Here is a 17215-nt window from a genome sequence, read left to right on the forward strand (position 1 = left end):
AATGATTATTTATCTACTAATTTATTCTCGAGCCCACAAATAGCAGGGGGAAAAGAGGGAGTGAAATGCAGCAAAAATAAGCAAACAAAAGAAACAGAGCCGTACTAATTCCTAAACCACCTCCACCACATAAATCCCTCAGGAAGCTGGACTATTTTGGACTTTTATAAAATAGGGACTAAGTGAGCAGAGGCTACTTACGTGCATATGTGCTCTTTTTTATGTGCGTAACATTTTGAAAATTGACCTATTACTTCATCACATTGAAAAGTGGATTCTTGCTGACTTGAATTGGCTTCTCAGTTCCCTAAACCTTGCTGGTACAGCTGCTTTGAACGTACTCCTCACCATCAATGCTCCATACATGTTTGTTTACAAATGTTTCTGTCGCATTCCTTACCAATGTCATGTTTGAAGCGGTTTACAACCATCAGATTCATATTCATATAATAAAGAAAACGATATAGTACAGTGATGGCCAACCTTTTGAGCTCAGTGTGTCAAAATTCATTAAAAAAAACAAGCAAAACTTGGGTGGTGTGTCACTTATAGAAAAAGCCATAATTTTGTGATATTTGTAGCTGTAATAACAAAAAGTTATAATTTTAATATATGTACTGTATTTATTAATAAAGCAAAAACAAATAATTCTTTACCTTACCTGCTTAGTGATTTTTTTTTGTTGCTGAATTTCATTGGCTAAATCTTCAATTGAAGGTTGGTATTTCGTACACTTCAAGCCCAAGCAAGTGTTACTAACTTCATCTGTCAATCGGTTTCTTTTATTGGTTTTAATATTATTTAACGCTGAGAATAAAGTCTCACAAAAGTACATAGAGGGAAAAATTGTGAGTAAAGCCATCGCTAGATTTTTCAGAGTGGTAAAAGTGTCCGGTAATCGGTTCCAAGCACTCCAAATTTCCTGTTCGTAGTTGCACTCCTCTTCATTCTCCAAGCAATACCTTTCCAGATTTTCAAGCTTTGACTTCAAGTCGACAAACATCTGAGCCCAGATGCTGTCTTGAAATTCTGCAAGTTGCATCTCCAAATCATCAATTTGCATCCATTGGAAACCATTTAATTCCAAACTACTGTAGACTAGTACATCCAGATACTTAATTATTTTCATTGTCTGTTCCAGGCTTCTAAACTGATTAAATCTTTCACCGAATTGGTCAAGTAACGAGTTTAAAATATGCTGGTACTTTATATGCAAGAGCTCCATTTCATTTTGAACAGTTGTGCTGGCCTTCTCAAAATACTTTGTTACTCGAGGAAAATACTTATAGGTTTTAGTTTCTACATTTCGCTTGAAAATTTTAAGTTTACTTTCAAAAGCTTTTATGTAGCCAAACATAACGTCAATACTTTTGCCAAAACCTTGTAACTTTAAGTTCAGTTCATTAATATGGTTCATTAATTTATGGAACTCATAACAGTTCATTAATTTATGGAACTCCATTCCCCCGGATCTTAGAATGGAACCCAGCATCTCAACATTCAAGAAAAGACTCAAGACGTGGCTGTTCACTCAGGCCTTTCCTAACTCCAACATTATGTAACTCCTCATCAATCAACACGCTCCGCTAGTAATAGCGTTAATAGCCACCTCTTACAATGTTATTTATACATATATATAATTATCTGATCTTCATTTTCCTTCTCACTCCAAGTTATTGATTTCCTTGTTATATGTAACTGCTTTTCTGCACTATTGTTCAAATTGTAAAGTTTGTTATAATTGCACCCCTGTTTCTTGTGAACCAGCATGATGGGACTACCGTCTTGAATGTTGGTATATAAAAAAACTTAAATAAATAAATAAATAATATGAACAGAGAGATCTGTAAAAAAACATCAGTGTGTTGACCCACTTATGATCATTGAGCTGAAGAAAATTTCCCAGATCCTTATCCTCAAGAAATACCTTAATTTCTGCTAAGCACTCCACAAACCGCTCCAGAACTTTTCCTCGGCTCAGCCATCTCACATTATTGAACATCAGTCCACTGTAGGTTGAATCAACTTCCAGTAAAAGTGCAGAAAATTCTTGCTTGTGAAGGGGGTCAAGCAGCTATTAAATTCATTATTTTTGTTACAACTGACATTAAGTCATTTAATTCGGTGAATCCTGCCTTGGCACATAATGCCTCCTGATGGGTACAAGTGGATGTCCAATAGCTTCCATAAACAATTGTACAAATCCCAATTTTTCCCCCCCCATGTTGGGTGCCCCATCTGTCGTCACTGACACAACTTTAGAGATATCAATGCTTAGGTCACGGAATGTTTTTTTTTGTGTAAATAATTTTTATTAACAGGGTTTTACATAACAGGCACATTATAGGCATATACAGACCAGTATAGGTCACGGAATGTTTGTGTAACAACCTTACATATTTCGCTTCCTGATGTACTTATTGGCACTGATTCTAACTTTATCAACTCTTCTCTCATTGTGAGATCATCAGAATATCGACCAATAATGGCCAACTGAGCATTTGATGTGACATCAGCAGTTTCATCAAGAGAGATCAAAAAATATTTACAATTATTTAAGTCTCTTTTTAATTGATGCTGTATGTTTGTGTTCAGTCTCATTATTCTGTCTTTCATGACATTTCTACTGAGTGGTAACTCAGGTATTCACTTAATAATTGCATCTTTATTCTGCATAAGGTGAAATAGAATTGGTGCACATCTTAGAAGAGTTTCTTTACTAAATTCTCTTTCACTGAGGGCTTTTCCATGCTGAGCTATGGAGTGAGCAATGCTGAAACTTGCAGATGTTAAATTTGTAGAGCCTCTTACAAATTTAAGGATGGAATTTGATTGACTCTTATAGAGGTGTAGCTACCTGGAAATATATTCCTTCCTTTCATCCTCACTTTTTTTCAATAGCTGGGAATGATTAGTTTCAAAATGTCTATTTATATTCCACGTTCTGCTTACTACCGTTTCGTTACACAGTACGCAAAATGATCTGCCGTTTGTCAATAATGCCATACATGTCGGTCCATATCTCCTGAAAGGGTCGGCTACTACTACTACCACTTCCTTTATTTAATCTTGGTTTTTTATTTTTTGGGTTCTCCATCAGGGGGGCGGTGACAGGAGATAGATAGCCTGTTAGCCCTGCAGGCAATTAGGGGTTAACTAGACTAGAGTCTCAGATGAGGTGTTCCCTTCCCCCAGAATTGCTGAGCAGTAACTGTAGTGGGGTACAGGGGTAGCACAGTGAGGTCTTGGCACGGTTAACTGTCTCAGATGAGGTGTTCCGTTCCCCCAGTATTGCTGAGCAGTAACTATGGTGGGAACACTGGCAGCACGGTAGATTTTGGTACCTGCTTTAAGATAATGGCAAGTGTGTAAGGAGCACACACGCCTGAGATGACTCTCCTATCCCCCAGGAGCCGTCTTCCACTTACAGGGCAAATGTTCCAGTGATTCCAGCTGCCTGGGTGCAAGTCTGCGGATGAGAGCTCTGGCTTCACTGCCTTCACTAACGGAGGTAAGATGGCGCCGTTTGTGCTGCGCTCTTAGTAGGAGGGTTGCCCCGCCTCCGGATGCTGACACTGTCTGCTTGCTGCTCTGGCTTCATTACCTGACAGCATCCGGAGGTGGGGCAACTCTCCTACTGAGAGCGCAGCACAAACGGCGCCATCTTACCTCCGTTAGTGAAGGGCACTGTGCCGCACATGTCAGCAAAAACATCTCGACGTGTCACCTCTGACACGCGTGTCATAGGTTATCCATCACTGATATAGTAAGATAGTAATGACAGCAGAAAAAGACCAGATGGCCCATCCAGTCTGCCCAGCAAGCTTCTTATGGTAGTATCTACTGCCCCATGCAGGATCCCCCCATGTTTCTCTCAAGGGTAATAACTGCCACTCCGATATTGTGTTGTGTTCAAAGCATCAAGGCTATTGATTGGAGGTAATGATCCCCATGCTATCTTTTAAGGGTAGTAACTGAGGCTCTGTGCAGGTTACCCCTATGCACCCTCATCTTCATTTCTTAAGAACATAAGAAATTGCCATGCTGGGTCAGACCAAGGGTCCATGAAGCCCAGCATCCTGTTTCCAACAGAGGGCAAACCAGGCCACAAGAACCTGGCAATTATCCAAACACTAAGAAGATCATCCAAACACTAAGAAGATCTAGCATTTAGGAATCCACAGTGTTTATCCCATGCCCCTTGAATTCATTGACCGTTCTTCACCAGAGTATTGCAAGCATCCACCACTCTCTCCATGAAGAAATATTTCCTGATGTTGGTTCTGAGGAGTCCCCCCTGGAGTTTCATTTTGTGATCCCTAGTTCTACTGTTTCCTTTCTGTGCATTATTAAAACCTTTCAGGTATCTGAATCTCTGTACCATAACTCCCCTGTATCTCCTCTCTTCCAGGGTATATATATTTAGATCCTTCAGCATCTCCTCATAAGTCTTCCGATACAGACCCCACACCATTTTGGTCACCCTTCTCTGGATGACCTCTGTCCTGTCTCTATTCGTTTTGAGATATGATCTCCAGAACACTATACTCCAGGTGGGGCCTCGCCAAAGACCTATACAAGGGTATTTTCACCTCCTTTTCTTGCTGGTTATTCCTCTCTCTATGTAGCCCAGTATTCTTTTGGCAGCCCAGTATTCTGTAGGTATGCACTGTCTTTCTGACACCCCTTTGTGCTGTATTCCTGTATACCAGTGTTAGACAAAAAATGCAGAGAACTCTGACTATGTGCTGGAATGCAGCCAGCCAACACCCCAGACCCATTAGTTGATTGGTCTAATACATTCTCAAATCAGATGAACTGCATTTATCTAGAAACAACACTCTGAATATGCTCTCATTGGTCAGCATGAAGGGTATATAAGGTTATGCATATTACTGGAACATCGGGTGACTGGGTGATTATACAATTGTATAGACCTGTTGCTCCCTGGAACAAACTATTTCCTCGTACTTTGTTCCGGTCCCTGTCCCTAACCCCTTTGTCTCTGTCTTTCTCTCATTAAAGTTTTATATTACATATTGCTGCAGTGATTTCTTTAGAATCAACAATTCTTTTGGCTTTAGCTATTGCTTGTGATTTAACTACCTCATCAGAGTAGTTAAATCACAAGCAGACTGTGATACATTACAGGAGGACCTTACAAGACTGGAAGATTGGGCATCCAAATGGCAGATGAAATATTAATGTGGACAAGTGCAAGGTGTTGCATATAGGGAAAAATAACCCTTGCTGTAGTTACACGATGTTAGGTTCCATATTAGGAGCTACCACCCAGGAAAAAGATCTAGGCATCATAGTGGATAATGCTTTAAAATCGTCGACTCAGTGTGCTGCAGCAGACAAAAAAGCAAACAGAATGTTAGGAATTATTAGGAAGGGAATGGTTAATAGAACGGAAAATGTCATAATGCCTCAATATCGCTCCATGGTGAGACCGCACCTTGAATACTGTGTACAATTTTGGTCGCCGCATCTCAAAAAAGATATAGTTGCGATGGAGAAGGTACAGAGAAGGGCAACCAAAATGATAAAGGGGATGGAACAGCTCCCCTATGAGGAAAGGCTGAAGAGGTTAGGGCTGTTCAGCTTGGAGAAGAGTCGGCTGAGGTGGGATATGATAGGGGTCTTTAAGATCATGAGAGGTCTTGAACGAATAGGTGTGACTCGGTTATTTACACTTTCAAATAATAGAAGGACTAGGGGGCATTCCATGAAGTTAGCAAGTAGCACATTTAAGACTAATCGGAGAAAATTCTTTTTCACTCAACGCACAATAAAGCTCTGGAATTTGTTGCCAGAGGATGTGGTTAGTGCAATTAGTGTAGCTGGATTCAAAAAAGGTTTGGATAAGTTATTGGAGGAGAAGTCCATTAACAGCTATTAATCAAGATTACTTAGGGAATAGCCACTGCTATTAATTGCATCAGTAGCGTGGGTTCTTCTTAGTGTTTGGGTAATTGCCAGGTTCTTGTGGCCTGGTTTGGCCTCTGTTGAAAACAGGATGCTGGGCTTGATGGGCCCTTGGTCTAACCCAGCATGGCAATTTCTTATGTTCTTATATTGCTTCGCCATCTTAAGATTGCCAGATACTATTACCCCAAGGTCTCTCTCTTGGTCCATGCTCATCAGTTTTTCACTCTCCAAAACATACAGCTCTTTTGGATTACCACCCCAGATGCATGACTCTGCACTTCTTGGCTTTGAATCTTAGCTGCCAAATCTTCGACCACTCTTCAAACTTTCTTAATTCACTTTTCATTCTCTCTACTCTTTCAAGCATGTCTACTGTGTTGCAGAAATTAGTGACATCCGCAAATAGACAAACTTTACCTTCTATCCCTTCCGCAATGTCACTCACAAAGGTATTGAACAGAACCGGTCCCAAAACCAATCCCTGTGGCACTCCGCTTAACACGGTTCACTTCAGAGTAGGCTCCATTTACTATTACATGCTGTCTCCTATCAGTAAACCAGTAATCATCGCTATTACCTTAGCATTCACTCCCAAGCTTCTCATTTTAATCACAAGCCTCCTATGCAGGACTGTATCAAAAGCTTTGCTGAAATCCAAGTAGATCACATTGAGCGCTCTTCCTTGATCCAATTCTGTAGTCACTCAATCAAAAAATATCAATAGGATTAGTCTGACAGGACCTTTCCCTGGTGAATCTATGCTGCCTTTAATCCAGCAAGCCACCTGATTGTAGATAGTTCACTGTCCATTAATTTTCCCACCACTGAAGGGAGGCTAACTGGCCTGTAGTTTCCAGCCTCTTCTCCGCTACCGCTCTTGTGAAGAGCAACTACCACTGGTCTTCTCCAGTCTTGTGGCATCACTCCTGTTTCCAGGGATTTAATGAACAGGTCTTTCAGTGGACCCGCCAGCACATCTCTGAGCTCCCTCAGTATCCAGGGATCTACCTTGTCTGGCCCCTTGACCTTGTCCACTTCCAGTTTACTTAGCTCATCCCATACATTCTCTTCTGTAAGTTTACAATATTGTAAAAGCAGTAATAAAAAGAAAAGCTTTCAATCTCTTTGTAAAACATTTAAAATCTGTTATACCTATCGCTAATGGAATAGTATTCCATAGAACAGGAGCAATTTGTGAGAATGCACGACAAGAAGCTGATTTTAAATTTGTCTCTTTTTGCCTCCAGTGCGGTTAATAGCTGCTGATTCGCTGAATGGAGGCTGCACTGTGGGCAATATTCCTGCTCAAGATTTTTTAAATACAAGGGACATTCACCGTATAAAACCCAGTGCACAGGCGTTGGGATTTTAGATTGAATTCGCAATTCAGTTGGAAGCAAAATGAAGCTCCTTCAGCTCTGCGGTTTTGTGGACTGACAACGGACAGCCTGTGATCATCCGAGTCGCAGCGTTCATTAACGATTACAATGCTCTCAGACAGCACTTAAGGAGGCCCCCGTAAAGGGCATTACAGTAATGCATGCACGATAACTCAAACGCCTGTATTACCATTCTAAATTCATGAACTCTTCTCTTCTGTGATACAGGTCTGTCCCCTGCCCAGGATGGTCACATGAATATGGACCTACCACCAGTGTCGGAGCAGATTATACAGACCCTCGGTGAACTGGCAAAATCCTTCCAGGAGATGGCTGACCGTTGCCTACTGGTGTTGCACTTGGAAGTCAGGTAGGATGTCGGAAACACACTGGGCATGCAATCATGGTTACCCTCATGATTCAGGGCTACCAGTTCCTATGACATAAAGCTAAGTACTTGTCTGAACTTCCTGGACGGAGATGTGATGAGTGTTGAGAACTGCTAATTGCCCAATTCCTTAGACTAATCTGACTAATCATGTAGCAATTGAGCAGAAAACAGAGTTACATACATAAATAAATCTGTAGAATCTTGCTTGGAAGCAAAACTAGCACCAGCCATTTAGAAGTACTAATTTTTTATTTGGATTTATAGATTTTTTTTTTTGCAAACCAGAGCTCAAGGCGAGTTACATTCAGGTTCAGTAGGTGTTTGCTTTGACTTTCTTGATGAGCTCTTCTGTTTGTATTTGATGTTGCTGTTGCATTTCTAAGGAAACAGCAGTCTCTCTAACCTCTTGATCGCTAAATTCTGTTTGTTTATGGCACCGACTTTATACTGTCCCCACTGCTCAGTGGTGCAAAGAAGGTCAAATTGTCACCCAAAGATTATCTGAGGAGGTTCATTTCCACAGCATGACTTGCATGCAGATTTCTGCCAAGAATTTAATCAGGAGCATAACCTCAAATGTAGTAAGGCAAAGAGCTGTCAAGAACTCTGGAATGTATGTCTTCCCTATACAGAGATGCCAACTCCATGTCTCTTCCAAGGGAGCAGTTACTGTGACGGCAGTAATTCGTTCCTTCAGCATAACTCAGTGTGTCACGGTCCAGCAAACTCTGATTAAGTCTCTGGCCACTGGGACGTGTTGTTCCTGTAGGAAGTGATACAGCAGATCCTTAAAAAACCCTGATTCTTGCCCGCCCGTGCTGCAGGAGAGAGACCGGATCAGAGTACTGTGCTTGTAGACGACTCATCTGGCTCATAAGATGGTCAGAGACTCCAGTCTACAAAAGCAAGACCGCTCATCCAAACAGGACTCAAGTTTAATCCGATGCTTTTGGCCTCATTCAGATCTCAGGGCAAAACTTTGACGTATTTCCTTGCAAGGACAGACTCTGTCTCTGCTTTTACTAAAACCTCTCAAGACGTCAAACCTTTCCCAAGACATGAATAAGGTTTTCTAGTGATTTTGGGTCAAGAGAATACTATACGACCTTTTTTTCTAATTTGATGTTCCAGAATAGTCTTCAAATAAATTGAACACTTAAAAAAAGAATTCCTACAGGCCTTCTATAAAAACTGGACTGTGTTGTGGATAGTTTTCCCAGTTTTAAAGGAACAAATCTTGTAAAACGATAGTTCTATCACAGTTGTAAAATTGCCCACTACTACAGAATAAGCCAAAACCTTCAGCTTCTTTATATTGTGGAGATTGAATGATTTACCGGTACGGGCATTATTTATTTATTTACAAAATCTTAGATTCCGCTGCTTCCATAGCACACGTTGGGAGCGGATAACACCAGTGCCATTCATAAATAAATATATTACAAAACATTAAAACAATAGAGCAGTAATTTGAATTAAAATAGTTATAAAATGCATTCTCTCATCTAAATGCCTCAATAAAATAGTAAGCTTTAACTTTTTTCCTAAAAATGTTTATACCCCTTCCTGCCCCCCCTCTGTTCAGTTGGAAGGGCAAGGGCATTCCACAATGAAGACTCAATGCTAGGAAATGCCCGCGAGCCAGGAGTTTGATGCTTGCAATCCCGAAATGAAGGAACAACTAACAAAAACCTATGAATAGGAGGGGGATCAGGAATTAGATTAATGCAGGGAGGGTCTACGGTGATGGAGCACAAAAAACCCCACCACATTGGGTAGGCAGGAGAGGCAGGTTTTTGGGACGGTAATAGCGCAGGTCAGTGGCGAGACCTCTTCTGGAGTGTTGTGTCCACTTATGAAAGTCGTGCCACCAAAAGGATATGGACAAAGTAGAGGCAGTCTAGACAGAGGTTGCCCGGTGGTGCAAAGTCTCATGAAACGAGACGCAAGGATCTAAACATGTATAGCCCATAAGAGAGGAAGAAGTGATGGGACAGAAACATTCAGCTGTCTCTAGGATGTAAATAATGCATGGAACGGGAGTAGATTCAGAAGTAACATTAGAGAATATTGCTTCCTGGAGCAGGGGATGTTGCGGAGGCAACATTCATAGCTCCTGGGGGGGGGGGAGGAATCATAGTCATCGTGTATTGGTGACACTTAGTGGCCGGATTTAAGGCCCGTGATTGCATGATTCTAGAAGGAGCCCTGGTGCATGACCCCCGACTGAGGGTCGTCTAAAGGATTGGACTAAAGTAAGGTGGGAAAGGAAATGTCTGCATAGTTGTGAATGAAGGCTCTGGATGCCGGTTCTCGTCCCTTGCTGGAAGCCAAGAGGAGCAGAAGGAAACTGCCAGTTGTATCTGTTTCTTCATTGAAAAAGCCTCCCAGACTCAGCAGAGCCTGAGACAAACACAGAGCCTCCTTAGTTACAAAGAAGTGAAGGGAAAGCCAGAAATCCCCATGGCTTTGTGATGGGAAGTAAATTGGGGAGACTGGACGGGCCTTACTGGTCCTCACCTGCCATTATAGTCTCTGTTTCTCTGCTCTGTCCCAAGGAGCTTTTCGTTGCTCTGCTCTAAAACTCCACCGGCTTGAAGTGTTTTGCTAGAAGAGGATTATTTTCAAGCTTACTAAGTTTTTACATTACCGGCCTTTTATGGAAGAATAAAAAATAACAAATTTGCATCATGTCAACGTTATTGCATAGAAAGCAGATCCGAGCTTTCTGTTTCTCACACCAGTCCAAGAGGCAGTAACTGTTTTATGTCCCCCTAATCTAACTGGAAGTCTCAGTACCATTCTCACTAAGAATATACAAAGAGAGACCTTTTGCAAAAGAATTATGACCCTAGGTCTTGAGCTATCATTTTATGATCATTTTGTAATCTGAAGCTCCCACACAGCACCATTGGCCTGTGGTAGTTGGTGCCAGCAGAGCCCAACACTGACGAGAGAGAGGTCTTCACGTCCAAGATGTCCGGGGACTCGGAAGCCATAGCCTGCACATATTGCCAGGAGAACTGAGCAAACGGAAAGAGCAAATTCCATCCTCTCCATTTGCAAGTCCTTTAGAAAGGTACAATCCTGGCATGTTAATGTTTTGTATACCCTGATCTTCATTAGTTTGTTGTAACATTTCGGTTACAAGGCCCTCGTGCCACTGCTACGTTTTGAAAAGTTCATATCAGAACGCGTTAGCAGAACCAGCAGCTTGCATGTTCAAGAGCCCATCTGAAAGGCATTTGACATTTTATGCATAACCCCGCGGGTCATGCTTAATCACAGAGGCCTCTTTTTCCTCTGCCAGTAATGCAGTAAAATGACACAACAAGGGGTGAGTGTATTAAAAAAGCCGCAATCACCAAGGGCCTTTTCAATATGATCTTTAAAAAAAAAGGATCTGTATTATAAGATGACAGACTTGCATTGTGCGAGCCGGCTGAGAATGTCGCCTCTCTCTCCGAAACATCAGGAGGCAGTGCCTTTTTAATAACGAGCACAGGGCCCGGTGCGGGATCCGGAATGTGCCTTTCTGAAAAGCAGCCTGCTGGGCGCTGGCTGGTGGCTTTCAAAGCACCTTTAATGCTGACAGCGGGACGAGTGCTGGCAGAATTACACCAGTAAAACATAGACGTGTGTAATACCTTCTCGCGTAGATTTACATTTTTATAGTCATCCCTGTCCCTTTTCATTATAAGGAAAATGTAGCTTTGATTTCAGGTGGCCGAAATGTTGAAGGTTTCTGTAGGCAGTGCTGCCCTGACGCCGAAGCACCGAGCAGAGGCATTTCAGAGCAGCGCTGGAACTTAACGAGAGTGGAATTTATGCATCGAAGAGGATATGTGACTAAACAATTTGTCCTTAATACAAAGGTGGCCTTGCTAGGAAGATTAAAATAAAACGGAGGATGTCCTAATGCCTCTGTATCGCTCCACGGTGAGACCGCACCTTGAATACCATGGGCAGTTCTGGTCACCACATCTCAAAAAGCTGCACTGGAGAAAGTTCAGAGAAGGGCGACCAGAATGATAAGGGGCATAGAACAGCTGCGCTATGAGGAAAGGCTAAAGAGGTTAGGGCTGTTCAGTTTGGAGAAGAGACGGCTGAGGGGGGATATGATAAAAGTCTACAAAATCATGAAAGGACATGAAAGAGTTAATTAAAATCGTATATTTACTCTCTCAGATAATAGAAGGACCAGGGAGCACGCCATGAAGTTAGCAAGTAGCTCATTTAAAACAAATCAAAGAAAATTATTTTTCACTCACTGCATAGTTAAGTTCTGGAATTCATTACCAGAGGATGTGGTTACAGCAGTTAGTGTAACTGGGTTTAAAAAAGGTTTGGATATGTTCCTAGAGGAAAAATCCATAAACTGCTATTACGGTAATTAATAAGCAATAGTAGATTGTGATTTATCTGTTTGGGTACTTGCCAGGTACTTGTCACTTGGATTGGCCACTGTTAGAAACAGGATACTGGGCTTGATGGACTCTTGGTCTGACCCAGTATGGCATTTTCTTATGAGGATGCGAGCCATCCATATTGCCAGGGCATGCATAGAATCTTGCTGTTTCTTTTGCACAGTGGTGTGAAAGAAACAGGGTGCATCCTCAGGGCAGTTTAGCAGTTGTATCTCATCTTTCATCCTCAAGCAGCAGGACAGAACACTTGGCTAGGAAGGAAGCTACCTCTGTGGATAGCCATCAGTGCCATAATATAAGCCGGGAGTCCCTGCGGTTGCACAAATGGCTCTCCTTGGCTGGGCCTCAAGCACATCTCTTATACGCCATGTGCCACCTATTGAGGAAGAGTTACTGATTTATGGCAAACAGACAGCAGTAATGCTCTTGAAACAGGTACTGAACACATAGCATTAACTTATCACAAAAAAACAGGTGAAGTATAGATTTTTAAGTGTTTCACAATAGGTTCATTTTTTGTTGTTTATATTTTTTTCCAAATACCTCAAAGAAAAGGTCCCGATTTGTTGTTTCATTGTACTCTGCATGTAAGGGGCCATCTCAACCAGACTAGCAATTAATTGTCTGCTCCCTTGTCTAAATAGTAATAGTGCACTCAATGTGTTTAACCACTGTAAAATAACCAGCCCACAAATTGGCTATGGTCACTGAAAAATGTGTTCTGTGCAGCACACTCATGCCCTGTGTCACATGGCCAGTGTGGGCTATAGATCCCCTCCCTGGGAGGAGAGAGTAAGTGTGGGGCCGAGGATCCCTGTCCTGACAGGAGGGGGAGGGAGTGTGGAGCCAAGGATCCCTGTCCTGACAGGAGGGGGAGTGAGTGTGGAGCCAAGGATCGCTGTCCTGACAGGAGGGGGAGTGAGTGTGGGGCCAAGGATCCCTGTCCTGACAGGAGGGGGAGTGAGTGTGGAGCCAAGGATCGCTGTCCTGACAGGAGGGGGAGTGAGTGTGGGGCCAAGGATCCCTGTCCTGACAGGAGGGGGAGTGAGTGTGGGGCCAAGGATCCCTGTCCTGACAGGAGGGGGAGTGAGTGTGGAGCCAAGGATCGCTGTCCTGACAGGAGGGGGAGTGAGTGTGGGGCCAAGGATCCCTATCCTGACAGGAGGGGGAGTGAGTGTGGGGCCAAGGATCCCTGTCCTGACAGGAGGGGGAGTGAGTGTGGGGCCAAGGATCCCTGTCCTGACAGGAGGGGGGAGTGAGTGTGGAGCCAAGGATCGCTGTCCTGACAGGAGGGGGAGTGAGTGTGGGGCCAAGGATCCCTGTCCTGACAGGAGGGAGGGAGTGTGGGGCCAAGGATCGCTGTCCTGACAGGAGGGGGAGTGAGTGTGGAGCCAAGGATCGCTGTCCTGACAGGAGGGGGAGTGAGTGTGGAGCCAAGGATCGCTGTCCTGACAGGGGGGAGTGAGTGTGGGGCCAAGGATCCCTATCCTGACAGGAGGGGGAGTGAGTGTAGGGCCAAGGATCGCTGTCCTGACAGGAGGGGGAGTGAGTGTGGGGCCAAGGATCGCTGTCCTGACAGGAGGGGGAGTGAGTGTGGGGCCAAGGATCGCTGTCCTGACAGGAGGGGGAGTGAGTGTGGGGCCAAGGATCCCTGTCCTGACAGGAGGGCGAGTGAGTGTGGAGCTAAGGATCGCTGTCCTGACAGGAGGGGGAGTGAGTGTGGAGCCAAGGATCGCTGTCCTGACAGGAGGGGGAGTGAGTGTGGAGCCAAGGATCGCTGTCCTGACAGGAGGGGGAGTGAGTGTGGAGCCAAGGATCGCTGTCCTGACAGGAGGAGGAGTGAGTGTGGAGCCAAGGATCGCTGTCCTGACAGGAGGGAGTGAGTGTGGAGCCAAGGATCGCTGTCCTGACAGGAGGGGGAGTGAGTGTGGGGCCAAGGATCCCTGTCCTGACAGGAGGGGGAGTGAGTGAGGAGACAAGGATCGCTGTCCTGACAGGAGGGAGTGAGTGAGGAGCCAAGGATCGCTGTCCTGACAGGAGGGGGAGTGAGTGTGGAGCCAAGGATCCCTGTCCTGACAGGAGGGGGAGTGAGTGTGGAGCCAAGGATCGCTGTCCTGACAGGAGGGGGAGTGAGTGTGGGGCCAAGGATCGCTGTCCTGACAGGAGGGGGAGTGAGTGTGGGGCCAAGGATCCCTGTCCTGACAGGAGGGGGGAGTGAGTGTGGGGCCAAGGATCCCTGTCCTGACAGGAGGGGGGAGTGAGTGTGGGGCCAAGGATCCCTGTCCTGACAGGAGGGGGAGTGAGTGTGGGGCCAAGGATCCCTGTCCTGACAGGAGGGGGAGTGAGTGTGGGGCCAAGGATCCCTGTCCTGACAGGAGGGGGAGTGAGTGTGGGGCCAAGGATCCCTGTCCTGACAGGAGGGGGAGTGAGTGTGGGGCCAAGGATCCCTGTCCTGACAGGAGGGGGAGTGAGTGTGGGGCCAAGGATCCCTGTCCTGACAGGAGGGGGAGTGAGTGTGGAGCCAAGGATCGCTGTCCTGACAGGAGGGAGTGAGTGTGGGGCCAAGGATCGCTGTCCTGACAGGAGGGAGTGAGTGTGGGGCCAAGGATCCCTGTCCTGACAGGAGGGAGTGAGTGTGGGGCCAAGGATCGCTGTCCTGACAGGAGGGGGAGTGAGTGTGGGGCCAAGGATCCCTGTCCTGACAGGAGGGGGAGTGAGTGTGGGGCCAAGGATCCCTGTCCTGACAGGAGGGGGAGTGAGTGTGGAGCCAAGGATCGCTGTCCTGACAGGAGGGGGAGTGAGTGTGGGGCCAAGGATCCCTGTCCTGACAGGAGGGGGAGTGAGTGTGGGGCCAAGGATCCCTGTCCTGACAGGAGGGGGAGTGAGTGTGGGGCCAAGGATCCCTGTCCTGACAGGAGGGGGAGTGAGTGTGGGGCCAAGGATCCCTGTCCTGACAGGAGGGGGAGTGAGTGTGGGGCCAAGGATCCCTGTCCTGACAGGAGGGGGAGTGAGTGTGGTGCCAAGGTTCACAGTCCTGACAGGAGGGAGTGAGTGTGGAGCCAAGGATCGCTGTCCTGACAGGAGGGGGAGTGAGGAGCCAAGGATCCCTGTCCTGACAGGAGGGGGAGTGAGTGTGGGGCCAAGGATACCTGTCCTGACAGGAGGGGGAGTGAGTGTGGGGCCAAGGATCGCTGTCCTGACAGGAGGGGGAGTGAGTGTGGGGCCAAGGATCCCTGTCCTGACAGGAGGGGGAGTGAGTGTGGAGCCAAGGATCGCTGTCCTGACAGGAGGGGGAGTGAGTGTGGGGCCAAGGATCCCTGTCCTGACAGGAGGGGGAGTGAGTGTGGGGCCAAGAATCGCTGTCCTGACAGGAGGGGGAGTGAGTGTGGAGCCAAGGATCGCTGTCCTGACAGGAGGGGGAGTGAGTGTGGAGCCAAGGTTCACTGTCCTGACAGGAGAGGGAGTGAGTGTGGAGCCAAGGATCGCTGTCCTGACAGGAGGGGGAGTGAGTGTGGAGCCAAGGTTCACTGTCCTGACAGGAGAGGGAGTGAGTGTGGAGCCAAGGATCGCTGTCCTGACAGGAGGGGGAGTGAGTGTGGAGCCAAGGATCGCTGTCCTGACAGGAGGGGGAGTGAGTGTGGAGCCAAGGTTCACTGTCCTGACAGGAGAGGGAGTGAGTGTGGAGCCAAGGATCGCTGTCCTGACAGGAGGGGGAGTGAGTGTGGAGCCAAGGATCGCTGTCCTGACAGGAGGGGGAGTGAGTGTGGGGCCAAGGATCCCTGTCCTGACAGGAGGGGGAGTGAGTGTGGGGCCAAGGATCTCTGTCCTGACAGGAGGGAGTGAGTGTGGTGCCAAGGTTCACTGTCCTGACAGGAGGGAGTGAGTGTGGTACCAGGTATCACTGTCCTGACAGGAGGGGGAGTGAGTGTGGAGCCAAGGTTCACTGTCCTGACAGGAGAGGGAGTGAGTGTGGAGCCAAGGTTCACTGTCCTGACAGGAGGGAATGAGTGTGGAGCCAAGGATCGCTGTCCTGACAGGAGGGAGTGAGTGTGGAGCCAAGGATCGCTGTCCTGACGGGAGGGAGTGAGTGTGGTACCAGGTATCACTGTCCCAGAAAAAGAGAGAGAGGAATGTAGGGCTGGAGAACCCTCCACCCTGTGAGAAGAGAGCATCAGAGCCTGCCAGGAATCCCCTTCTGAAGCCCCAGGAGAAAAAATAAAATTAGTGCCAGACAAGGATTCTGCATAGGCTGGGGATCCCATCCCTGAGTGGGGAGAGAGAATCAACATGAGCCAGAGGGATCTCCAGTTTCAGAGGACGAGTGTGGAGCTGGGCATCCCCTGCCATGGGGGCAGCACTACATCACCTCAGTGTGAGGCTGGGATTATTATTGGAGGAAAGGGGAAGTGCGCGCTATCAGAGTGCAATGAACCTCTGGGGAAGGTGCTTAGCTGTCACCTTACTGCTGACCCTGCAGAGAAAGTGGGCACATACCGGAGCCATCAGAAGATGACCAGACAAGGTAAACGTTCCGGTCTCCCTTTATTGTAATGCTGCTGGCCCTGACAGTCAGGAGTCACTGTCGGCGGGTGGCTCTCCATGTAGTCAGGCTACTCCAGTAACGCTGCCGTGTATTTTCTAAGCAGGCCAATACTCTTAAAGAGCTAGGCCCCTAGAGCCACCTCAATGAAAATCCCTGCTGAGCGCCAACATTTAGGTCAGGTCAGGGAGGCACTCAGCACTGATTTTCATCACTAGGCACCTAAATGTGGATCTAATTTAGGGACCTCAGTTTTAAGCACCTAAAATCTATGCTGAAAATAGGTACCTGGCTTTCCTTCTGCATCGGCCTCTAAGTAATCAAACGTGGCTTTACAGAAATGCATATACACTGGGTGAATGGAACTAACTCTTCTATGAGTACTATATCATTCAATTTAAGAAGAGGATAGCATGTGTCTTTTAATCATTTATTGATACAAAACTTCATTAACTTCAAAAATGTGTCCAATTTAAAACAACACACACACCCATACCTACACATTCACACCTTAAAAATATACATTTCAAGGAAGGTACACATA

The 17215-nt window shown here is 46.0% G+C and overlaps 1 protein-coding gene across 1 annotated transcript in view; it reads left to right on the forward strand.

Annotated features, from left to right (window-relative positions):
- EXOC4 (exocyst complex component 4) overlaps positions 1-17215 on the forward strand; it is a 779245-nt gene that overhangs the window by 710923 nt on the left and 51107 nt on the right. The window contains exon 15 of the mRNA XM_029615101.1: positions 7542-7683. Coding sequence (XP_029470961.1) covers positions 7542-7683 — 142 coding nt within the window. The remainder of the gene's footprint in view (positions 1-7541; positions 7684-17215) is intronic.

Source organism: Rhinatrema bivittatum, chromosome 9, assembly GCF_901001135.1.
Source record: "Rhinatrema bivittatum chromosome 9, aRhiBiv1.1, whole genome shotgun sequence".
NCBI lineage: Eukaryota > Metazoa > Chordata > Amphibia > Gymnophiona > Rhinatrematidae > Rhinatrema > Rhinatrema bivittatum.